Below are 27,193 nucleotides of genomic sequence, written 5' to 3' on the forward strand. Positions count from 1 at the left end.
CATTCCCCTGTGTTGAAAGCCAATGTTGAAATGTTTCAGCAGATGTGCTGAGGTAGCAATGGAGCCAGGCAATATTATGGAGGTGGAACTAAGTGATGAACAAGTGCATCACTCAGTCCATTTGCTCTCATCCTTATTTATCTGCTACAATTTCTTTGTTTTCATCTACAAATGTCTCATATCATGGAATTAATTAGTTAAATGATTCTACACTGAATCATTACAGATCAGTAACAGAGATTTGGCCATGTGATCAGGTGTTTGTTAAGGAAATTTTTGGGACTAGTGAAATAGACTGCAGTCTTTTCTGAACCTTCACTTTCCTTTGCCCATCACAAAGGCAACAGAAGAACTGGACAATACTGTCTTGTACAGATGGTTAATAGATTGACAAAAGTGTAAATCAATTGCAGCACCATGAATCCAATGTACAGTGCCCAACTCTTCTGGAGTAACCGGGAATTTCCTGCAATGGGGCATAACTCAAGTTGCGCTTCCAGTAACCCGGAAGGTGAGCTATTTAAACTTCCCTAGTGATACCTTTGAGTGGGGGGAAGACGTGCGATGGCATGGGGTTACAGGACAGCACAGCACATCACATCAGCATCTTGGCAGAATGGCCTCCCCAAGCTGAATTGTATGAAAAAAAATTCTTTCAAGTGGTTTAGGAATGTTGGTGCTGAGCTAAATTTTGAACAATGTGCTCCGAAAGCTGCCACACTGACCCTGCTGCCCTATGTGCAATTTTTTGGTTTGATTTAGGTCAGTCCCATGTCACCTGGTTTTGATCAGTGAAGTCCAAGTACAGGACTTGCAGAACTAATTGAGTTCTGCAATTCAGAGTTGGAACCTGAACCAGTGTTGAGTTGACAGGTTTAGCTGGTTAGGCTTCAGCTGGAGTGGCACAGTCAATTCTGGGCATTACACTTTAGGATGGATGTCAAGGCCATGAAGAGGGTGCAGAAGAGATTTTACTTGAATGGTAACAGGAATGAAGGATATGAGCTATGTGAAGAGACTGGAGAAGCTGTTGTTATTCTGCTTAAAGCAGAGAAGGTTAAGGGGAGATTTGATGAGGTATTCAAAATCATTAAGTGCTTTGATGAGTAAATAAGGTTTGCTAGTGCTGTTGGGGAAGGTTTAAACTAGATTGGCAGGAGGATGGGAACCTGAGAGGGAACTCAGATTGGAGGGAAGCAAATCTGGTAACGGGAAGTAGGAAGGTAATAATGAAATTAGAAAGCAGGTGAAGCAAAGGCAAGCATCAAACAGGATCAGAATGTGGAATAATGATATAAAGACTAGGTTAAGGGCACTCAATGCACACAGCATTTACAATAAGGTAGATGATTTGAAGGCTCAGGAGGTAAGGAGTACGATTTAATTGTCATTAGATACACCTGGCTACAGGGTGACCAAACCAGGAAGTGGATATTCAGGATTTAGGAAGGATAGGCAAAAAGAGGTGGGGTAGCACTGTTAATAAGGGACAAGAACAGTACATTTGAAAGAGAGGTTCTTAGAACGAAGGATCAAGATGTAGAATCAGTTTGGGTGAAGCTAAGCAACAGCAAGGGTAGTAAACATTGATGGGAGTTTTTATAGGCCACCGAACTGCAGTGGTAATATTGGGTAGAGTATAAATCAGGAATTTAGAGCCGCATGTAACAAAGAAAATACAGTAATAACGGGAGGCTTCAATTTACATATAGACTCAATAAACCTAAATCACCACTAATGCTGTGAGGGGTGAATTTCCGGAGTGTGTACGAGATGGATTTCTGGAGCAGTACGTTGATGAACGAACTAGAGACTGGACTATTCAGATCTAGCATTATGTATTGAATAAGGGCTAACTTTGCTGTAAAGAAGTCTTTAGGAAAGAGTGACCATAATATAATAGAATTTTACATTAAGTTTGAAAGTTATTTAGTTCATACTGAAACTAGGATCTTAAACCTGAACAAAAGAAACTATAAACGTATGAAGGGCAAGTTGGCTATGGTGGATTTGGAAAATACACAAACATTTGATGGTAGTCAGGCAGTATTAGAGAAGTATTACATGTTCTACAACAAACATACATTCCTCTAAGACACAAAAATCCAACAGGAAAAGTGAATCAACTATGGCTAACAAAAGAAGTTAAAGACTGCATTAGATCAAAAGAAGTGGCTTATAAGGATGCCTGAAAAGTAGTAAGGCCGAGGATTGGGAGCAATTTCAAATCCAGCAAAAGAAACTAAAACAAAAGGGAAAAGAGAATATGAATGCAAACTAGTGAGGAACAAGCAGACTGCAATCGTCTTTTAGATATGTGAAAAGAAAAAGATTAGCAAGGAAAAATGTGGGGCCCATCGTAGGTGGAGACAGGAGAATTTATAATGGAGAATAGGGTGATGGTGGAGAAACTAAACAATTACTTTGCCTTTCTCTGTTGAGAAAGATACAGAAAATGTCAAAAAATACTAGGGAACCAAGAGGCTTGTGAAAATAAGGAACTGAAAGAAATTAGCATTAATAAACAGTAGTACTCAAATTAATTGGACTGAAGGTTGATAAACCCCCTGGGCCTGATGAGCTTCATTCTAGAGTGTTGAAGGAAGTACCTATAGAGTTGTGGATGCATTGGTGGTTATCTTACAAAATTCTATAGATTCTGAAAAGGCTCCTGCAGACTGGAAAGTAGCGAATGTAACCCCTCTATTTAAGAAGGGAGGGAAAGAGAAACCAGAACTACAGGCCTGTTAGTTTGACGTCAATAGTAGGAAAAATGTTAACGAATTTATTACAGTATAAAGGATGCGATAACTAGACACTTGAAAATAATATGATTGGGCAGAGTCAACATGGATTTATGAAATGGAAATTAGATTTAACAAACTTGGGAGATTTTTGAGCATGTTACCTATAGCATAGATAAAGAACCACCAGTAGATGTGGCGTATTTGGATTTTCAGAAGGCTTTTGGTAAGGTTGCACACAGATTAGTAAGCAGCATGAGAGCACATGGGATTGGGGGTAATATAATGTCATGGATTGAGAATTGTTAACAGACAGAAATAAATGAGTCATTCTCAGGATGTTACTAGGATGTCAGCCTGTTACTAGGTGGGTACCATGAGAATCAGTGCTGGGGCCACAGCTCTTCATAATCTTTATTGGAACTCACCAAGGCTCCTTAGACATCACCTTCCAAATCCACGACCGCTACCATCCAGAAGGACAAGGGTTGCAGATATATGGGAACACCACCATCTGGAAGTTCCCCTCTAAGTCACTCACCATCCTGGCTTAGAAATATAGGGCCACTCCTTCACTGTTGCTGGATCAAAATCCTGGAACTCCCTTCCTAACAGCACTGTGGGTGTACCTACACCACATGGACTGCAGCGGTTCAAGAAGGCAGCTCACCACCAGCTTCTCAAGGGCAATTAGGGATGGACAATAAATGCTGGCCTAGCCAGCTCTGCCCACATTCCATGAATGAATAAAAAAATAATTTGGATATGGGGACCAAATGTAATATTTCCAAATTTACTGATGTCACAAAACCACGCAGGAATGCAAGTTGCGAGGAAGAATCAAGGAGGCTTCAATGGGTCTTGAACAGGCTAAATGAATGGACAAGAACATGGCAGATGGAATATAACATGAATAATTGTGAAGACAAATGGTATGTTGGCCTTTATCGCAAGGGGATTTGAGTATAAGAGTAAAGATGTCTTGCTGCAATTGTATAAAGCTTTGTTGAGACTACACCTGGTACAGTGCACAGTTTTGGTCTCCTTATCCAAGGAAGGATACATTCACCATGGAGGGAGTGCAACAGAGGTTCACCAGACTAATCCTTGGGATGGCAGCATTGTTTTATGAGGAGAGATTGAGGAAACTGGACCTATATTCTCTAGAGTTGAAGAATGAAAGGTGATCTCATCGTAATTTGCAAAATTCTTACAGGGTGTGACAGGATAGGTGCAGATCAGATGTTTCCCCTGGCTGGTGGGTCTAGGGCCAGAGGATACAGTATCAGAATAAAGAGTAGGCCATTTAGGTCTGGAGATGAGGAGGAATGGCTTCACTCAGAGGGTGGTGAATCTTTGGAATTCTCTACCCCAAAGGGCTGTGAAAACAATCATTGAGCATGTTCAAGACAGAAATTGATATATTTATGGAGACTAATGGCATCAAGGGATATGGGGATAGTGCAGGAAAGTGGCATTGAGGTAGATGATCAACCATGATCTAACTTGAATGATGGAACAGGCTCGATGGGGCGAATGGCCTACTCCTGCTCCTATGCTCCCTTCTTCCCTGCTCCTGGATGGTCTCCTGGTTCTTGAAACTTGGATATACAATAACTGTTGGCATGAAACCACAATCAAAAATATCCAAATATTGGAGAGTCGATATTCGTAAAGATAAATACAATAACATTTGGCAGATTGGGCATATGCCCAGAATGTTATGTGATAAAGCCTGCAGGACTGCCTCAACCAGAGTTGACAGCCCTAATCCAATGTGCTGAGGCTTTTCAGAAAATTCAATAAAATTGAATGCCTCTGTTTGGAAAATGGCAGTGGTTTATTATGGAAGCGTGCTACTTTAAGACCTTAAGTATCCTTCTAAAATGTACTGTATAAAATAACCACCGTTTTGTCATGGTGCATGAGGTAACAAAGGCTTGCCTCTAATTAGAACTACAGGCAATGGCTCAATTAAATTCTAGGATTGGTAAGATGGTTAACCAACATATATAAGCTTCAGTTTGTTGCAGCAAAATTCTACTCTGCAGGTTATTATTTGAAGCTTTTATTTAACAAGTAACCAGAAAATTGTCTTACCATCCTTCACCAATGCTCCTTTGTAGTTAATTGGCTGCCCATTTTTCACAATTTTGAATGTGGGGTACGTAGCAATGTCAAAGCGAAGGCCCAAGTCAGATTGTGATGGGCCATCAACTTTGGCAACAGGAATAGGAGGATCATATTCTTTCAGCTCACTGGCAATCTTTTCATATGCTGGTGCAAACTGCTTACACTGTTCACACCTACAGAAGAAAAAAAAAGAATCGATGAATCCATAGATTAATCTCATGCTAAATATCTGGCAGAATTGCAAAATTTAATGTACACGTGGCATTAACATTCCAAAGTATTGGCAATATTTTAAAACACCAAAAATTATATGAAAAAGACTTGCATAGCATCTTTCAGAACCTCAGGGTGTCCCAAAGCCCTAAGAACAGTCTCTGTTAGAATGTAGAAAATGCAACTTGCGCACAGCAAGCTCCCCAAAACAAAAATTTGATAATGACCAGATAATTTGTTTTTAATTATATTGATTGAGGGGTACATATCGGCCAAGAAACCAAGGATAACTTCCCTCACCTTCAAATAGTACTCTGGGATTTCTCATGTACATCTGAGAATAAATGGGGGCCAAGATCTGAAACATGGTATCTCAGTGCAGCACTCCCTCAGTACCGCACTAGGAGTGTCGAATGAAACTCGAATCCATAATGTTTTGACAGAGTCAAGAGTGCTACCCACTCAGCTACGGCTAACATTTGGAGCCTCAAAATATAGTTCAAGAATATAGTCTATCCTAGCCAGATTCATTTTCTATGTCCATTTCATGTTCCACACAAAACAGCTAATTTTTTAAAAAAACCCATCAAGTGGATTGCAGATGAAATTTAATGTAGAGAAGTGTGATGTGGTGCATTTTAGAAAGGAAAATGAAGACAGGTAGTATAAATTAGGCTGTTAAATTTTAAATGGGTTATAGGAACAGTGGTTCCTATACCCCATTTAAAATATATTTTGAGGTGGCTCAAAAACACAAATCTTACATGAAGGTTGTAGGTTCAAGTTGATACATCTGTTAAAAGTCTGTATGGGATCCTAGGTTTTGTAGATAGAAGCAGAGTACAAAATGAATTTATGGTAAACCTTATAAATTATTGATTAGACCTTAGATAGATTATTACGAGCCATTCTAGATATCACACTTCAGAAAGGATGACAAAACCTTGAAGTGTGGAGGAGATTTACTACAATGGAACCAGGGGTTGAGGGAATTTAGTTATTTGGAGAGGCCAGAGAGCTTGGATTGGTCTGCTGAGAGCTAACAGTGTTGTTATGGGAGATTTAATAAAGGTGTTCAAAATTATGAGGGGTGCTGGTAGAATAGACAGCACATACGAAGAAACAGTTTCCACCAGCAGAATGGTCAGTAATCAGAGGATACAGATTTAAGATAATTGGCAAAAAAGCCAAGGGGAACATGAGTTTTTTTAAAAAGTGTGAAGGTTTGGAATGCATTGCCTGAAAAACAGATTCAACAGTAACTATCAAAAGAAACCATTTGCAGTGCTATGATGAAAGAATAAGGGGGAGTGGAACTAATGGAATAGTTGTATCAGAGAGAAGGCACAGACACAGAATTTTAACAGCAAAGGAGGCCATTTGGCCCATCGTGTCTGCACCAGCTCTCCAAATAAGCAACATGACCTAGTGCCATTGCCCTGCCTTTTTCCCATACCTCTGCACATTCTTTCTATTCAAATAATCATCTAATGTCCTCTTGAATGCCTCCACTACACTTTCAGGCAGTGCATTTCAGACATGAACGACTCGTTGTGTGAAAAGGTTCTCTCTCATGTCACGTTTGTTTCTTTTGCAAATCACAATCTGTGCCCGCTCGTACTTGATCCTTCTGTGACCAGGAACAGCTTCTCCCTATCTACTCTGTCCAGTCCCCTCATGATTTTGAACATCTCTATCAAATCTCCTCTTAGCCGCCTTCTCTCCAAGGGGAAGAGCGCCAACCTCCCCAATCCAACTTCGTAACTGAAGTTTCCCTGGAACCATTCTTGTAAACCTCTTCTGCACTCTCTCCAATGTGTTCACATCCTTCCTATAATGTGGCAGCCAGAACTGTACACAATACTCCAGCTGGGGTTTAACGATTGTCTTATATAAATTCAGCATAACCTTCATTCTCTTGTACTCTATGCCCCAGACACAAAGGGCCGAATAACATCCTGTGTTATATAATTCTACGAAGTAGCTTTATGGTCAAATTATTTGCAACATTTTTATTACATGAAGAAAAATCATACTCATATCTGATTTCATTAATAAACACAAGGTTTCATTAAAGTATATACCCACCAAGGGGCATAAAATTCAATTAGCACAATTTCTTTGTCTGCAATGAAAGAATCATAGTTTGCATCCGTCAAAATCCAAACCCCATTTTCTTCCTTGACAGATTCAGCATCGTCCTCTTCCTCCTCATCGTCTTCATCAGCCCCTTCTTCCTCTTCTCCATCAGATTCTAGAAATAGTAAACAGCTTTTATCACCGTGTAAGGATACTAAATATGCATTTTAAATGTTATTTGCTCTACTTTAGCTTAAAAGCTAATTTTCAATTCCAACATTTATATAAAAATTAGTTGCCAGTTATTAACTACATTTTTGTATTGAAATGGGCACACAATACATGTTACAATGCTTAATAATTGTGACTACAAATATGTTGAACAACTGGGGAAGTGGGGTTGTCACTATACAGTAAAAATCAAGTTTTGAAAATAAAGCCATGGACCCACCATAACAAAATTAGAACATGGCAAACTACTTAATATCCACAATCCAGTGATCACTGTAAATATTGCTTTAATATTCACTGCTTTTAGCTCTGAAGAATGCAAGGATTGGCTGGTAACTTCCTACACTACAGTTGCTCCCACAACCACTTTACAGAGTGATCTACAAGTTTGAGACAGAGATTTCATAATCTATAACGCAAAACAAGTCAGTAAGCTGTTAAAATAAACAAGATCCTAAACTTGAGCAGGTTCAATAATAGCTTTCAAGCAGTGGCTGGCTCAGGTCACTGGAATTTCAGCTAGTATAAATACAGGTGGTTTAGCAGATGCACAAAGCAAGTGCTTAACTCTTGAGTTTGGTGCACTGAGGGACAAACTACTATTCTGCTCTTTTGCAAACAAAGGAGTGGTCTAAGAAAGAAAGCTGGAGCGAGCAGGAGGCCAAGAGCCAAGGCCCAGAGGCAGTAATTAGACAAGGTTACAGTGATCATTGGGAATTTCAATATGCAGGTAGACTGGGAAAATCAGGTTGGTAGTGGATCCCACGAAAAGGAATTTGTGGAATGTCTACGAGATGGCTTTTTGGAGCAGCTTGTGGTGGAGCACACTAGGGAACAGGCAATTCTAGATTTAGTGATGTGTAATGAGACAGGTTTGATAAGGGAGCTTAAGGTGAAGGAACCCTTAGGATGAAGTGACCATAATATATGACCATAAGACATAGGAGCAGAAATTAGGCCATTCGGCCCATCGAGTCTGCTCCACCATTCAATCATGGCTGATATGTTTCTCAACCCCATTCTCCCGCCTTCTCCCCATAACCTTTGATCTCAAGAACCTATCTATCTCGGTCTTAAATACACTCAATGACCTGGCCTCCACAGCCTTCTGTGTCAATGATACAATATGATAGAATTTACCCTGCAATTTGAGGGGTAAATTCTGGAATCAGATGTAATGGTATTACAGTTGAATAAAGGCAACTACAGAGGCATAAGGAAGGAGCTGGCCAGAATTGAATGGGAGATGAGCCTAGCAGGAATTACAGTGGAACAGCAATAGCAGGAGTTTCTGGGAATAATTTGGGAGACACAGCAAAAATTCATCCCTAGGAATAAGAAGCATACTAAAGGGTGGACAAGGCAACCATGGCTGACAAGTGAAGTCAGGGACAGCATAAAAGCTAATGAGAAAGCATACAATGCGGCGAAGAGCAGTGGGAAGCCAGGGGATTGGGAAGTCTACAAAGACCAACAGAGGACAACTAAAAAAGAAATAAGTAGGGAGAAGATTAAATATGAGGGTAAACTGGCCAGTAATATAAAAGAAGATTGCAAGAGTTTTTTTAGATATACAAAGGGTAAGAGAGAGGCAAATGTGGACATTGGGCCACTGGAAAATGACACTGGAGAAGTAGTAGTGGGGAACAAAGAAATGGCGGAGGAACTGAATAGGTACTTTGCGTCAGTCTTCAGGGTGGAAGACACGAGTAACATCCCCAAAGTTCAAGGGAGTCGGGGGGCAGAGGTGAGTATGGTGGCCATTACCAAGGAGAAAGTGCTAGGAAAACTGAAAGGTCTGAAGGCAGATAAATCACCTGGACCAGATGGATTACACCCCAGAGTTCTTAAGGAGATAGCTGAAGAGGTAGTGGAGGCATTAGTGATGATCTTTCAGGAATCGCTGGAGTCAGGGAGGGTCCCAGAGGACTGGAAAATCGCTAACGTAACCCCCGTTTAAGAAAGGAGTGAGGCAAAAGACGGGAAATTACAGGCCTGACCTCGGTCTTTGGTAAGATTTTAGAGTCCATTATTAAGGATGAGATTTCAGAATACTTGGAAGTGCATGGTAAAATAGGGCAAAGTCAGCATGGTTTCATCAAGGGGAGGTCATGCCTGACAAATCTGTTAGAATTATTTGAGGAGGTAATGAATAGGTTAGACAAAGGAGAGCCAATGGATGTTATCTACTTGGACTTCCAGAAGGCCTTTGTCAAGGTGCCGCACAGGAAGCTGCTCAGTAAGATAAGAGCCCATGATGTTAGAGGTAAGGTACTAGCATGGATAGAAGATTGGCTGTCTGGTAGGAGGCAGAGAGTGGTGATAAGGGGGTCCTTCTCAGGATGGCAGCCGGTGACAACTGGAGTTCCACAAGGGTCAGTGTTGGGAGCACAACTTTTCACTTTATACATTAATGATCTAGATGAAGGAACTGAGGGCATTCTGGCTAAGTTTGCAGATGATACAAAGATAGGTGGAGGGACAGGTAGTATTGAGGAGGCGGGAGGCTGCAGAAGGATTTAGACAGGTTAGGAGAATGGGCAAAGAAGTGGCAGATGGAATATAACGTGGGGAAGTGTGAGATCTAGCACTCTGGTAGGAAGAATAGAGGCATAGACTATTTTCTAAATGGGGAGAGAATTCAGAAATCTGGAGTGCAAAGGGACTTGAGAGTACTAGTCCAGGATTCTCTTAAGGTTAACTTGCAGGTTGAGTCGGTAGTTAGGAAGGCAAATGCAACGTTGGCATTTATTTTGAGGGGACTAGAATATAAAAGCAGGGATGTGCTGCTGAGGCTTTATAAGGCTCTGGTCAGACCACATTTAGAATATTGTGAGCAATTTTGGGCCCCATATCTCAGGAAGGATGTGCTGGGCCTAGAGAGGGTCCAGAGGAGGTTCATGAGAATGATCCCAGGAATGAAAGGCTTAACATATGAGGAACATTTGAGGACTCTGGGTCTATATTTGATGGAGTTTAGAAGGATGAGGGGGGATCTAATTGAAACTTACAGAATACTGAAAGGCCTGGATAGAGTGGATGTGGGGAAGATGTTTCCATTAGGAGAGACTAGGACCCGAGGGCACAGCCTCAGAGTAAAGGGAAGACCTTTTAGAACAGAGATGAGGAGAAACTTCTTTAACCAGAGAGTGGTGAATCTATGGAATTCATTGCCACAGAAGGCTGTGGGGGCCAGATCACTGAGTGTATTTAAGACCGAGATAGATAGGTTCTTGATTGGTAAGGGGATCAAAGTTACGGGGAGAAGGCGGGAGAATGGGGTTGAGAAACTTATCAGCCATGATTTGAATGGCAGAGCAGACTCGATAGGCCGAATGGCCTAATTTCTGCTCCTATATCTTATGGTTTTAAGTAGCTAGGTGATTGGTGAGGTTTAAGCTTTTTCCTTCTTTCTAAACTGGGGTAGTAGTTTAAACTGGTATTGGGGAGATACAAGTATTGTACTAAATTTAAAGTTTAATTAAACTCCAAAACATAACCATGGATAATTGTTGAGTGATATTTCTAAACTTGAAACCTCATTAGTTAAATAAAAACCAAATAAAAATTGCAGAGCACTTGATGAATTTCAGCTGCAGCACGCACCTGTGCGATCTATAGCAACCACATCTGCAGTTAAGTTCTGCAGCTCAAGGAACTTCAGCTCAGTTGATGGGCTGGAGACCAAGCTTTAGACTTCTGCAGTGGAGACAGCCACACTCCTTAGGTTAGGTACTTCAGATTTGCTCCATGGTCAGGGACAATGGGTATGACTAAGAGAGGCATGTATGGGGATCTGGAAGGTAGCAATGGAGGCACCTCAGTCCCTGCAATTGTCCAACAGGGTTGAGGTTCTTGCAACTTGTGCGGACGAGAGCAGGAACAGCAAGGAGGATGGGGAGGGAGGGTTGGGAAAAGGAATGTATTTGTAGTAGGGGACAGTATAGTTAGGGGGATAGGTACCGTTCTCTGCAGCCAAGACCAAGTCCCAAAGGCTGTGTTGCCTGTCCAGTGCCAAGGGCAAGGAAATTTCCTCAGCGCTGGGAGGGAAAGGATCCAGTGGTGACACCATGTAAGTATCTTAGGTAGGTAGGACTAAGAGAGATTCTGCTGAAGGAGTAAAAAAGGTCATAATCTCTGGATTATACCTGGATAAATGGGTTTCAACTCATGGAGCACTGTCACCAGTATTAGGGAAAGAGAATGCTGTACCTGTGGAATGGCCTTCACCTGAACCACCCTGGGACTGGTGTCCTGACAAATTGCATAACTAGGGTCATAGAGTTGGGGTGGGGTTTCATGTGAGGGGAGATTTGGAAAGTTGAAGAGAAAGGACAAGGCAATAGTAGAGGGTAGTGACACAGATAATGATAACCAGAATGTGACAGGAAGACAGTGCATAAGGTCAGAGTGGGGGAAATGGTAAAAAGGCAGAATTAAAAGCTCTTATTTGAATGCGTGCAGCATTTGTAACAAGATGGATGAATTTATAGCAAAAATAGAAATAAATATGAGCATATGATAGCTATTACAGAGATATGATTGCAAAGTGACCAGGGCTAGGACCTGAATATTCAAGGTTATTTGACTTTTCAGAAGAACAAGGAGGAAAAGAAAAGGTTGGTGGGGTGGCTCTGTTATGAAAGTATGAGTCAGTGCAGTAATGAGAAATGATCTTGGTTCGTAGGATCAAGATGTAGAATCAATTTGGGTGGAGATTAAAAATAAAGGGAAATCACTGGCAGGTGTAGTTTATAGCACCCCCTGCTCTCCCACCAACCACAGTAGCTACATTGTAGAGTATAAATCACAAAATAATGGGGGCTTGTAAGCAAGGTACTACAATAAATGTGGGTGATTTTAATATTCATAGATTGGATGAATCAAATTGGCAAAAATAACTTGAAGGAGGAGTTCATAGAGTGTATGTGGCAGAGTTTCTTAGAACGATATGTTCTGGAACCAACCTGGGAACAGGCTATTTTAGACCTGATAATGTGTAATGAAAAGATTATTGAATGACTTATTAGTAAAGGATCCTCTAGATAAGAATTCTAACATGAGTGAATTTATAATTAAGTAAGAAACATGGGTTCATTACAAGAGTCTTAAACTTATTACAAAGGTGTGAAGACAGACTTGGCTAGAGTGGAATGTTAAGACAGTAAAGGAGTGGCAGACATTTAAGGAGATATTTCATAATTCTCAAAGATCTATTCCATTGAGAAGTAAATAGGGTGTGTGAACAATGCATCATTAGTGGTTAACAAAGGAAGTTAAAGATGGTATTAAATGAAAGAAAAAGACATACAAGGCTTCAAGATTAGTGATAGCCCAGAAGATTAAGAAAATTTTACAAAGCAGCAAAAGGATGACTATAATTAATAAAAAGGAGACATTGGACTATTGGAGAAAATTAACAAGAAATAAAGAAAAGCTTCCACAAGTATGTAGAGTAAGGAGAGTAGCCAAAGCAAGCTTTGGTCCCTTCGAGGGTGAGCCTGGGGTACTAATAGTGGGTAACAAGGAAATGGCAGAGACTTTGAACAAATATTTTGTATCTGTTTTCACAGAAGATAGAAAAAGCATCCTAACAATAGGAGAAAATCAAGCAGCAAAAGGGAAGGAGGAAGTTAAAACAATCACTAGGGAAAAGGTAGTGGGAAAACAATCAGAAATAAAGGCTGACAAGTCTCCAGAACCTGATAGCCTGAATCCTCAGGTCTTAAAGTGGCTGCAGAGATAGTGGATGCAATCTTCCAAAAGTTCCCTAGATTCTGGAAAGGTTTCAGCAGATTGGAAAACCGTAAACCATCTGTTCAAGAAAGGAGTGAGACAGAGATAAGGAAACAATAGGCCAGTTAGCCTAACATCTGTCCTTGGGAAAATACTAGAATTCATTATTAAGGAGGTAGTTGAAGGATATCTAGAAAATCAGAGAGTCAACATGGTTTTGTGAAAGGAAAATAATTTTTGACAAATTCATATAACCAGCAGGGTGGATAAAGGGCTACCAAATTTCCAAAAGACATTCAATAGGGTGCCATTTACTGCACAAGAGCTCATGGCGTTAGTGCGATATATTAGAATGGATAGCGGATTGGCTAACTAATAGGAAACAGCCAGGATAAATAGATTATTTTCACGTTGATAAACTACAAATAGAGTGCCAAAGGGAACAGTGCTGGGACCGCAACTATTTATGATCTTGTATTAATGACTTGGATGAAAGGTTGACTGTATTGTAGCCAAATCTGCTGACGTTATAAAGATAGGCAGGAAAGCAAGTTGTGAGGCGGATACAAAGAGTCTGCAAAGGGAAGAATAGGTTAATTCTGTGGGAAAATGTTTGGCAGATGGAATAGAATGTGGGAAAGTATGAGGTTACCGACTTTGGTGCAAAGAACAGAAAAGCAGAATATTATTTAAATGGAGAGATGGCAAAATGCTGCAATACAGAGTGATTTGGTTGTCCCTGTACATAAATCACAAAAAGTTAGCTTGCATGTACAGCAAGTAATTAGAAAGGCAAATGGAATGTCCCAGGATGGCAGGACTGTTCTATGAAGAGAGATTGGGAAATTGGGCCTGTATTCGTTTAGGTTCCGAAGAAATGAGAGGTGATCTCATTGAAATCTACAAAACAGTTAAAGGGATAGACAGGGTAGATGCAGGTAAGATGTTTCCCCTGGTTGGGGAGTCTAGAACCAGGGGACACAATTTCATAATAAGGGGAAAGCCACTTAGGACCGAGATGAGGAGAATTTTTTTTAAGCTCAGAGGGTTTTGAATCTTTGGAATTCTCTACCCCACAGGGCTGTGGAAGCTCAGTCATTGAGTATGTTTAAAGCAGAGGAGGTTGACAGATTTCTAAATACCAATGACATGAAGGGATATGGGGATAGTGTAGGAAAAAGGCATGGAACTGGATGATCAGTCATGATTTTATTGAATGGCAGAGTAGGCTCAATGAGCTGAATGGCCTACTCCTGCTCCTATGTTCCTATGGCCTTTGTTGCAAGGGAGATGGCCTACATGAGACTTTGGACAGACAGCAGTATAGCAGGCTCTCAACTGCCCTTCGAATGTCATCGCAAGTCACTCAGTAGTATCAAATGACTACAAGCATATGGGTATAAAAATAAAGCCAGAAAGACTACAAGGCAGATTCAAACATGACAAAAGCTGCACCTAGCCCAGTCAATTTTACAAATCCTGCTCAATAACATCGGAGGACTTGTGCCAAAATTGGGAGAGCTTCTCTACAGACTAGTTAACATTCTGACAGGCAATCTCAGTATCATGGGGGAGAATTTTTCCTATGGCGGGCGGGCAGGAGCAAAGCAGATCACCGCCTGCGATCAGCTGCACGCCACCATTTTATGCGGGCTGGCCGATGAAGGCCCACCCAGCATAACGTGTGGTTGGTAGCTCAGCATGACCTGTGCAGGCGGAGGAATCAGAGCCTGCATTCTTTCACACATGCGTGCGAAAGAGCACAGCAATCTCCCTGAGGCATGGAGCTGCCTTGGGGAGATTGAATAGGTTATAAAACATTTAAATAAATGAAGTAAAAGTGTATTTAAACACTTCCCCTCATGTGACAGTGTCACATGAGCTGAGACACGTTTGCAAAGTTTGGAAAATTTTATTTATTTATTTTATAACAGCTTCAGGAAACCTCATCCTGCCCGTGGATAAGGTTTCCTGAAAAACGCAAAGGCTGCCTGCCAGCCAACCATAAGGTTGGATGGGCAGTGTTCTTAACTAGTTCAATTAGTTTCTTAATGGTCTTAATAGGTCGCTGACATTTTGGCAGGCGTGCAGCTGCCTCCGGTGCGCGCCTGCCGAACGAAATATCGAGATGACGCACGCCTGGCATCATCGCGCGTCAGTTTATGCGTTGGCGTGTCAGGCCCGCCCTGCACGCCAACTGGAAGATTCAGCCCATAATCTTTCAGCCAACACCCCAGACTCAAACATCCCACAGGCAGGGCAGACCAACCAGAGTTGACAGGCTGGTGGTATATAGTCAGGACAGAGTGAGCCTGGGAATCCACAACAATGACTCTGGACTTCGAATTGTCATGGGTCAGGTCAAACACAGACAAAGAAACTGTTGATTATGCCTACCTCAGCTGATAAATCAGTACCCACTATATTGGCCACCACTTAAAACTAGCATGGAGAGTAGCAAGAGTGCAGGATGGATGGAAGGCTTCAACATTCATCATTAAGAGTGACATAGTAGTACCACTACTGATTGAGCTGGTCATACCTGAAGGACATAGGTGACGAGAGAACCAACACGAGTTGCCTTGTTCTCTCAAATTTACCCGTCCTAGATGCATATCTCCATGACAGTATTGATAGAAGTTACCACAACAGTCCTTGTAGAGATGAAACTCCCTTTTCACACCGAGGACACCCTTCATTGTGGTGTGTGGCACTACCACCACGTTAAATGGAATAGACTCAATAGATCGAGCATCTCAAAACTGGGCATTCAGAAGGCACTGTGGGTGACCAGGAGCAGCAGTTCTATTCCACCACAATCAGTAATCAGCATGGTGGAAATTGTTTAAACTGCAGGGCTTTTTCTTAAAAAAAACAACAGCAGGCATTGCGGCCTCAGAGCTTGCGACCCAACTGGAAATCGCAACCCACGGTTTGGAAAGTCCTGCTAGTCAGAGCTACACAATTTCACAGATCACTCTCCAGTCCTGATATAACAAGTAATAAATAGTGGTGGACAATTAAACAACTAGTGGGAGGTAGCTGATCCATATACATCCCCAAGGTTCAAATGTTCGCAGCAATCTTCAGCCAGAAGTGCTGAGTGGATGCTTCATTACTACTTCTTAAGGTCTCCATTACAATCTCGTCTTCAGCCTATTCAATTTACTCCACGTTAAAGAAATGATTGGATACAACAAAAAAAACTTGGACGTTGACAACAACCTGGTAGTAGTGCTGTAAGACTTGTGCTCCAGAATTTAGCCACTGTACTAGTCAAGCTAGTACAACACTAGCATCTACCTGACAATGTGAGAAACTGCCCATGTATACTTGTCAAAACTGCCAAGGTGCATATTTTGCTCAATTTTCCCTTAGTATATAGTTATAGGCTTCAGAATGGTATAGTAAACAGCAAAATGGATAGAAACATGGCATACAGACTTCAATGCAGTGAAGTGGGAGGACTCGTGTGGAAAGATACGTAATTTTAAGAAGTGTAGATGAGCAATTTTGGTGTCATACACATTGTTGCAATCCTGTCAAGGAACATTAACATTTTAAGAAGAAATCCAAACACGCAATTAACCGACAGGACTACACCACAAGATTTCATGTTTTTAAAACAAAAGCAAACTTTACTGCATGTAGAGAAATTAAACAAACAAGCACAACTAACACTGTAGCGTATAAAGACCTATGCTATAAACTCAGTTCTACATACTACTCCACCCACCCTCTCACCCAGACCCAGAATTCCTTTATACATTACAACAATCTTAAAGGTTCATTCACTTCTTTTGGGGACAACCCAAAACTACGCCACAGCTCTCCAGAATTCACTAATTCTCCTCCGTATACCAGCTATTCCTCTAGGTAAGATTCAATGGGAATCCTTCCATCAGCTTTTTGTCTACGTGACCCTCCATCTTTTCTTTACAGACCTCACAACTGTGGATGCCTGGGTTCCTTGTTTGTGTTGCCAGCAGATACTGAACTGCCTTCCCACAGTTTTCCAAGCTATATCTGCTGACTGCTTTCTGCCACAAATCTCTTGAGGAGCACTGTAGATTCCTTCCACTGGCTGTCAGTTAGAGCAAATCTTCTAGCTGCTTTTCCCTCATGAATTCCAAAGAGATTGAGCTCAACCTGTATCCCACCTGGTGAATGAAGGAGTTAGTATTTGCTCTGCTTGAAGGGTAGGCTTAACTGACTCCCTTGTTGTTTCCCTCAATCTGATGAGACGCAGTCTGCATGCAGCTGTCCATCTGTTCCCAAACTGAACAGCTTGCTTTTGTCAGCAAACACACAGATACCTTAAATAAAAAAACCTTCTAACCAAGGCTCCACCCTGAATCACTAACTCTATGGCAATGTGGCATGTTTTCGAATGATTTAAACAGAAACAAAAAATATTTTACCTTCAACACAATTCTTTGATTCTGTACTGCATATGAATAAGTCACATTGCTAATGGAGTTTAAGAAACTTTCTCCAGCATTTCTGTCCCCATCAAAGAACGTGTTCACAACCAGCTTTCAATTTCCTCTCCTCATCTGGGAACTACATAAACAATTTAAATCTTTTATTGAAGTAAGGGTAGATCTTTTGGTTCCATTACAAGGCCAGGGATACACCATTCATTGTTTAAGCTTTACACTTCTACCTCTGACCTTGTAAGATAAATAGGTTAAGCTTTTAACTGCAATTAGGTCCAAGTTTGTTTGAGGTGCATTCACTTGAGATGCCTACTAATTTCTTAACTAGATACCTCATTTATCTATAATTGAAATTTTAATTCCTAAAAGTTATATTCCAAAACATATGAATTACAAACTAGATGTTTGGAACAACACAAATCCTTAAAGATGACAGGGCAAGTTGATAAGGTGGTTAAAAAAGCCTACAAGTTACTTTGGTTTATAAATAGAGGAACAAAACATAAGAGATCATTCCAGAACTTTATAAGATCATTGGATACGCCTTACACTGTGGACAATTTTGAGCACCACAGTTCAGGAAAGATGCAAAAGGTCTTAGAAAGGGTACAGAATGAGGAACTCTATATAAATGAGGGACTTCAGTTATTAGGTGGTTTGTAAAGTTAGGATTGTTCTCCCTGGAACATGGAAGATTAAGAGGTGACCTAATAGAGGTTTTCAAGATGAAAAAAATGATTCCCTCTGACAAGTTAGTCAAGAACCAGGAGGTGAAAGATTAAAAAGAAACCGGCAAAAAATCTAGAGGGGAGATTCACCTCAGTTGCCAGGATCTAGAATACTCTATTTGAAAAGGTGGTTGAAGTAGATTCCATGAATAATTTAAAAAAGCTAGTTGGACAGGTATTTAAGGATGAGGAACCTACAAGGCTAGGACAAAAAAAGTGATGTGGCCTAAACATTAATGCTCTTTCAAGAGCCAGCACAGGCAAGAATGTACTCTTTACTGTAATTTTTAAAATATGAAATCCTACTGGACAATTACCGTCTCATCAGCCTACTCCCAATCAAATTGATAGAAGGTGTCACTGACAGTGCTATCATGTGGCACTTACTCAGCAATAAACTGCTCTCCAATGCTTAGTTTGGGTTCCACCAGAACCACTTAGCTTCAGACCTTACAGGCTTGGTCTAAACATGGACAAAAGAGCTCAATTCTGGACAAGGTAGGAGAGACTGCCCTTGACTAAGTGTGGCACCAGCCCTAGTAAAATTGAAGTCCATAGAAATTGAGGGAGAAAATGTCACTAGCTGGAGTCCCACCCAGTACAAAAAAGATGGTCGTCATTGTTGGGAGGCCAATCATCTGAACACCAGGACACTGCTGCAGGTGTATTTCAAGGCAGGATCCAAGGCCCAACCACCTTCAGCTGCTTCATTAACAAACTTTTCTCCTTTATAAAGGTCAGAAATGGGGATGTTCACTAATGATTGTTCAGTTCCATTTGTAATTTCTCAGATAATGAAGCAATCCATGGCCACATGCAGCAAGATCTGGACAACTTCAAGGCTTGGGATGATAACGGCACGTAATATTTACCCGACACAGGTGCCAGGCAATAACTATCTCCAACAAGAAAGAGTCTAAACACCTCCCCATAACATTAACATTGTTGAATTCCCCCATTAACATTGTGAAGATCACCATGAACAGAAATTTAACTGAACCAGCCATATAAGTACTGTGGTTACAAGAGCAGGTGTGCAGCCAGGTAGTCTGCAGCAATGAATAGTAGAAATTGATAACGTCACTGGACTAATAGTCCAGAATTCTGTGGCATGTAATTAATTAACACATTTGAAGTAAAAAGCTAGTCTGAGTCATGGTGACCATGAAACTCCGAGATTGTCATAAAGGCCTATATGGTCCACTTCAGGCTGTTCTTAATGGAATGGCCTATATGTGACTCCAGACCCCCAGCAATGTGGTTGGCTTTTAACTGCTCTCTGAAATGGCCTAACAAGTCACTCAAAACTGCTACAGAAAAGTTGAATAAGGGTAATACCAGATGAACCACCCAGTATCAACCAAGGCACCTGAAATGATAAAGGCACACCCTGCCCAGTCATCCCTGCAAAGTCCTCATCAACTTCTGGTGAGCTTGTGAAAAAATAGGGAGAGCCTTACCACAGATTAGTCAATCCACAGTCTGAGAGTCACACTCACCGAATCATACCTTACAGCCAATGTCCCAGGTTCCTCAATCACCAACCCCGGGTATGGCACAGAACAGACCTGCCGGATGTGGTAGCACACTGGTATACAGTCAGGAGGGGGTGGCCCTAGGAATCCTCAACACTGAATCTGGACCAGAAGTCTCATGGCATCAGGTCAAAAAAGAGCAAGGAGACTTCCTATTGATCATTTACTGGCCTCACTCAGCTGATGAATCATTACTCCTCCATGTTGAACATCACTTGGAAGAAGCAAAAGCACAGAATGTACCATGCAGGGGACTTCAAAGTGGTAGCACCATTACATATATACCAGAGTGGTCCTGCGGCATGTGCTGAAAGAACCAACAAGATTTAAAACCAACTTGACCCCTACCTCACCAACTTATCTGTCACAGATGCATCTGTCTATGGCAGTACTGATAGGTGTGATCACCGCAGAGTCCTTGTGGAGACAAAGTCCTGTCTTTGCACTGAAGACACCTTCCATCATGTTGTTGCATCGCCACCAACACCGTGCTAAATGGGGTAGATTCAGAATAGACCCAGCAGCTCAAAACTGGTCCCACAGAGCTTCATGGATTCCAGCAGTAGCAGAACTGTACTTAACCACAATCTGTAATCTCATGGCTGAGCATTTCCCTCTTTCCACTATTAAAATAAAGCCAGGGGAGGCTAGTTCAATGAAGAGCGTTAGAGAACACGCCAGGAGCAGAATCAGGCATACTTAAAATGTGTCAAAGCTACAACACAGGATTGCATGCATGGCGAACAGCAGAAGCACAAACAGAGCTAAGCAATCTTACAGCCAACAGGTCAGATCAAGGCACTGTATCCCTGCCAAATCCAGTCATGAATGCTGGAGGACAATTAAACTTAGCAGATGCAGCGGCTCCATAATATTCCCATCCCAGATGATGGCAGAGCTCAGCACATTGCAAAAGACAAGGCTGAAGCATTTGCCATCACCTTCAGCCAGATGTGTTCAGTGGATGATCCATCTCAGCCTCACCCTGAGGTCACCAGCATCACAGCTACCAGTGAGGTGTGGTGAGTGTGACTGCTCTTGACATCAAGGCTGATTTGACCTAATGTGGCATCAAGGAGCCCTAGCAAAACTAAAGTCAGTGGGAATTCAGGGGCAAAACTGAGTATGACTCCTGGTTGGAGTCATACCTAGCACAAAGGAAGATGTCTGTGGTTGTTGGAGGTCAGTCATCTCAGCTCCAGGACATCACTGCAGGAATTCCTCAGGGTAGGGTCCTAGGCCCAACCATCTTCAGCTGCTTCATCAATGACCTTCCTTCTTTCGTAAGTTCTGAAGCGGGAATGTTCACTGATGATTGCACAACGCTCAGCACCATTCACAACTCATATGTTGAAGCAGTCCATGCCCATGTGCAGCAAGACCTGGACAATATTCAGGCTTGGGCTGATATGTGGCAAGTAACATTCACGCCACAGAAGTGCCAGCCAAAGACCACCTCCAACAAGAGAGAATCTAACCATCTACCCTTGACATGCAATGGCATTACCCTTGCCAAATCCCTCACTATCAAAATCCTGGGGGGGTGTTACCATTGACCAGAAACTGAACTGGAGCAGCCATATAAATACTATGGCTACAAGAGCATGTCAGAGGCAGGAAATTCTGTGGTGAGTAACTCACCTCCTGACTTCCCAAAGCCTGTCCATCATCTACAAGACAAGTCAGTAAATGTTGATAATGGACAATAAATGTTATCTTTACATCTTGTAAATGGAAATAAAAGCAACTATTCCAAGGAGGTATACCACAGCCATGTGGCAATAAATCTCCTGTACCCTCCCCAACATGCCTCAGCCTTAACATGCACTTTAGCTCTTTTTTGCAGGTAGTCACTGTTAATGATATTCAGTAATGCACAGAAATCAATGTTGGCTCATGTGCAGTTCAGTGGGAGTCAAGGCATTGTACGTACAGTGTCATTGTAATGACAAAGGTTAATTTTTATTAATTATTATATTAAACTATAAACAATTTCTAAAATACAAGCTGACTGCTGTACGTGGTCACATTAACAATGTGTTAATGCTCAATGAGTAATGGATAATGTCAATGAGAAAATGCTGGTCTTATCCCTGGGGTTTTTTGGGGGTAGGGGGGTGCAGGCGAAGGAAAGTGTGTTCAATTATACTTATAAAAATAAATGGCTTAGAATGATCAATTAAATCAATTTGAAATATCTATTTTAAATGTAATTAAGGTATAGTCCCCAATTGTGTATGTCGATGTAACAGAGATAGGTGTTGCTGGATCACCCTTTATGTTCTCGCAATGTTAATTCAGTTCACTCACACAATTGGTTTCCAACACCTAACAGAAAATATAATGCTTTAAGTTGTGTTTGCTATTTATATTCAGCTTGTTTTCCATTCTAATATTTTCATGCATTTCCACTTGTCCTTTTAGTTCTTCTACAATAAAGCTTCTTTTTATGATCTGTTGGCATCACTCTACATTTGAATGTTATAGGCTTAAACTGCACTATATATTTGTGCACATAATCTAGGCCTCCTAGAGAGAATGCTATATGGTGCTCAAGTGAGATGAACAAAGGCTTCATCTGCCTGCTCAGGCAGACTAAGATTTCATGGCATTTTTCAAAGAGAAGCAGGGAGCTCCCCTGGTGTCTTGGCCAACATTCGCTCATTTTCTGTTTGTGGGACAAAAACAGAAAATGCTGGAAAAACTCAGGTCTAGCAGCATCTGTGGAGAGAAAAACAGTTAACGTTTTGAGTCCCAACCACTCTTCTTCAGAGCTGAAAGGTCTGAAGAAGTCATAGGGACTCGAAATGTTAACTGTTTTTCTCTCCACAGATGCTGTTAGGCCTGCTGAGTTTTTCCAGTATTTTCTGTTTTTGTTTCAGATTTCCAGCATCCGCAGTATTTTGCTTTTATCTTCTGTTTGTGGGAGTTTGTTGTATGCCAATTGGTTGCTGTACTTGTGATCCATTGTTGTCAAATGCTTTGGGGTTCCCTGGCTGTGTGTTAGGGTGCTGAACAAATACTCTCCTTAAACAAGGATCCACTAAAATTAGTATGACAACATGCTGCTATTAACCTCATCTGGTTAGCGCAGTGTTATCAACTTACTGCACTCACCAGACTGTTCTTGCAATTCAGAATTTTATATGCTGGTTTTTCAAATTTGTTCTGGAATATCAAATATTCATTTGTGACAATAAAAAACTGTTCAAAACGTAGTTGGGCAACAGTGAATTTAGGATAGAAAAGGGCAAGTTTGCTGCTTGGTGTGCAGTGCTTTCCTAACAATCCAAAAAGTAAATATACTTACACAAGAGGCCATTAAATGTATGAATGCAGGTCCTCAATGACGATTATAGGAGATTTGATACTTTTCAAATTTGAATCAGCCGTACAACGGGGACAGTTTTCATGTGAGCAGGAAATCTATTGAAATCATAAAGGACTCAATTCTAAAACTGAATATGAGGCTACATACAAGGAAGAGTGCAGTAATGCACCTGGTATTAACAGTTAAGAAATAAAATGCCTGGGGTCTAATGACCATAATGTAATTTTCAGGGTAGAGATCACAGAACAAAGAAGGAAGTCCACTATAAAGCTTAGTTTTAGACAAAGTGAAAGGGTAAGCTGGATGCATGCAAACATTAAAATGTGAGGAAATAATAGGAAAAATGTTCCCATTTCTTTTCATCCAAAGTATTTTGAAAAGAAAAATGAGACCACAGTTTATCTTTGAAGCACATTCTGGTTGAAGCAAAAGTAAATGCTGCATGAATAATACAGAATGGATTGCATTAGGAAGGAAATAAAGTGTACATAATGTTCAGGAAAGAGGTCTGTAAAGGCAAGCTAGGAAGAGTGGAAAAATGCAATGCTTTGCGAACATGAGCTAAATGCAGCTACAGAACAAATTGGATCAAAACACCCAAAACAGATCAAAGCCACATTAGAAGCAAACAAGACATACAGATGTGTTGAACCACTAATAAACAACCATGGTGTAAGTGAGGACAGTGTAGTTACTAAAATAGTGAATCACTACTTTGAAATAGAGAAAGTCAAACTTGAAGAAACAGTTAACAGTAAACATCAACTAGAAGCCTGTAAAATTACAAGATGATAACTCTGCAAGGATTGAGAGTCCAGTCACCAGTATTTTCCAGACATCACTGGGCTTGGCTAAAATCTGGAGGTTCAAAAAGTAACAAATGACCTTTGAGGAAGTGAGCATGAACTGTCAAATTAGACCTACGAGCCACCTCTCATTTGAGAAATTATTTGAAACTGATGAAGGATAAGAGAATATCCTCATGTGTTAAGAGGTATTCAACAGTGTACAGAAGCAGCAGGCTGTGATTAACCAACCCATTTGATTTCTTTGGAAGTGGTTACGACCCAGGAGATACAGGCAAGATAGTGGATGTTTTATAGCGGGATATCAGAAACATGTTTGATATTATTCCACAAATCACAGCATGGACTGAATTAGAAATAGACTATTCAATCAACAGTAAGCTGTAATGCATGGAGAAGTACCCAAGCAGCAGCCACTTGTCCACATAGTGCTTAAGGTTGGTGCTGCACCTACTATGGAGCATGGAATGGAGTCCATGGTGTATAAACTGGCAGAGCACACCAAATTAGACGCATTGGGAAATGATCAATGGAAAAGGATCCAGGAAAGCTAGATGTTTAATTTACTGCCAAGTGGTTGCAGAAGCCACTTAGTGCTGAGATTTGGTATAAGATGTATTAGATATTCAAGGGGAATGTGCTTGTGGTGTTGTAACAGGAAAAAGATGGCAGAGTTTTGGTCACTAGATACAGCTGTACAGTGCTCAAAGGCAATGAGGAAAGAAAATGATTTGTAATATACAGCTAGATGCGTAACTTGAGAAAAAATTCTGAACTTATGTCCAGCCTTGAGTGATACCACACAATTTGGTTTCTCCAATTTAAGAATATTAAAATTACTGGAGGCAGTTCAAAGAAAATATTTAGATTAACTAGTGAAGCAAGGAATACAGCTGAGTGGATGTTGGATGGCCAAGGGGTGATTTAGAGCACTGGGGCCTGACAGAATATTTGGCAAGGCTTCAGGAATTTGAGCACAACCTATAACTCACACCCCAATTCCAAAGTATAATGACTACATCCAGGAAGTCAGCAAACAAGGTTATCCATTCTTTCTCCCCCCATCTTCTTTTTGCCTTGACTATAGAAACAAACAACGACAAAAAACATCAGCAACAACCACAGGGACATATGCAGAAATTGAACAGTTGCAAGCAGAGACTGAGCACAAGACAAATGCTAATGTCACATTAATACATGACCAGCCGTGCTGCCCACCATCCATCAACTCGAGGCGTTTAACCAACTTTTAGGTTACAAATTTCTTTATACCATAATCAGCTAAATTTTGCAGTGCACTCTTGGGTGAACTTGGAACACAGCTTGTTAAAGTACAAAAAATTATATTTTATAATTTTGCTTTAAAGGTATGTTTCCATTTCTTACATCAGAAAAATTTGTATTCAAAAGCTATTTGAGACCAGAATAAAGTAATTAAGCAACAAGCACTGCCATTAACTCAAATGCAGAACAAAATCCCTTCTATTCTTTAGGAACACTTCAAGGCTCCCAAAGCTAATTTTATAAAACAGCCATAGATGAATTTCACCCAATCAACTTTGTCTGAATTCAAACCCAGATCCCAAATGTGAGCAAACATCAACCACTGCAGCTACGAGTTATTTCTACAGCATCTCAATCAAAATTAAAAGCATCAGAGATTAATATAAAAAAAGTTTATTTGCTTCCTGCATGCTAAAGTACTACCCATGTTTCACATGTCTGTTACGTTCACTACTAATTACACGTCAGAGTGGACAGATTACTATGCCTGTGTTTAGTAGTATCGTTAGAACAAGTTATCTAATACTTCAGGTGGTTAGTAAACATGCAACTAAATTGAACAAAAAACAATCTCTTTCTGCACATCAAATTATTTCCCAATGCATTAACAGGTGTAGCAAGCAATTAGGAAGGCAAATGGTATGTTGGTCTTCATCACAAGGGCATTTGAGTACAGGACTAAAGAGGTCTTGCTGCAGTTATGGAGCCTGGGTGAGACCTCACCTGGAATTCCATAGAGTTTTGATGATCTCATCCAAGGAGGGATATACCTGCCATAAAGGGAGTGCAGCAGAGGTTCACCAGATTAATCCCTGGGATGGCAAGATTGTTGTTATATGTGGAGAGATTGGGGAGACTGGGTTTGTGCTCCTTAGAATTTCAAAGGATGAGGGGTGACCGCATTGAAATTTACAAAATTCTTACAGGGTGTGACAGGGTGGATGTAGATAAGATGCGTCCCATGGCTGGTGAGTTTAAAACCAGAGGACATAATCTCAGAAAAAGGGGTACAGCCATTTAAGTCTAATATGAGGAGGAATTTCTTCACTCAGAGGGTGTTGAATCTTTGGAATTCTCTACTTTAGAGGGCTGTGGAAGCTCAATCACTGAGCATGTTCAAAACAGAAATTGATACATTTCTGGTGACAAGTGACATCAAGGGATAGTGCAGGAAAAGTGTTGTAGAGGTGGATGATCTAATTGAATCGTGGAGCAGGCTCGACGGGCCGAATAGCCCACTCCTATATTGCACGCTGCCTACAACATGCTGAGGTTTTGTTCATACAACACAGAAATTCTCGATTTCTTCCGTTGTTAGTCCGAAAGGGTCAGATTTATTTCTTGTTTCGGAGGAACTTCAAAGTCAAGCCCCGGGACCTGTAGGTGCCGCAGTGCTTCAATACCTGGACCGACTGTCAGGGCAGAGAGTCCAAAATTAAACCTCAAACCGCCCGCAAGTTCTGCGCGCCTGCAGCTAGCAGCTCCCCGGGGAGGTGATGGGGGCCGTGTGGTGCTTACCCGGCTTATCCTGGGCCAGCTCGGTCAGGGCGAGCTGTGCGAAGAGAAGCAGCAGCAGCAGCGATGACGACAGTTTCTTCAACTCCATTCGAGCTTAATGCGGTTCCAGGCCCAGAGAAGCTCGAGCTATTTACCCCTGTCTGTGTCTCTCTATTCAACCGCCCCCTCCTCTATCTCGCGGGTCTATCCATGAACGGGCACGCGTGCGCGGAAAGCACGCGTCTTTTTATAGACTTCTCCCGTTTCTACCCTTTCATTGGACTGCTTCTCTGAGTTGCCCGCTTCCTATTGGTCAGTCGCGCTGTCCAATGGGACGGTGCCACTCAGTACGTCAGGGAGGCGGTGCTGCCGGAGCAGAGCGCCACGTGGGTGTTGGTGAGTGGCGGAGTGGCGTGGGCGGGCCAGGGCTGCATTGA

The 27,193-nt window shown here is 41.3% G+C and overlaps 1 protein-coding gene across 1 annotated transcript in view; it reads right to left on the bottom strand.

Moving 5' to 3' along the window:
- Positions 1 to 26,992, bottom strand: part of pdia4 (protein disulfide isomerase family A, member 4) — a 51,798-nt gene extending 24,806 nt beyond the window's left edge. The window contains exons 1-3 of the mRNA XM_078538606.1: positions 26,778 to 26,992; positions 7,179 to 7,344; positions 4,845 to 5,050 (exon numbers count right to left, since the gene is read on the bottom strand). Coding sequence (XP_078394732.1) covers positions 4,845 to 5,050; positions 7,179 to 7,344; positions 26,778 to 26,865 — 460 coding nt within the window. The 5' untranslated portion in view covers positions 26,866 to 26,992. The remainder of the gene's footprint in view (positions 1 to 4,844; positions 5,051 to 7,178; positions 7,345 to 26,777) is intronic.
- Positions 26,993 to 27,193: the final 201 nt, after the last annotated feature.

Source organism: Cetorhinus maximus, chromosome 3 (assembly GCF_964194155.1).
Source record: "Cetorhinus maximus chromosome 3, sCetMax3.hap1.1, whole genome shotgun sequence".
NCBI classification, from domain to species: domain Eukaryota; kingdom Metazoa; phylum Chordata; class Chondrichthyes; order Lamniformes; family Cetorhinidae; genus Cetorhinus; species Cetorhinus maximus.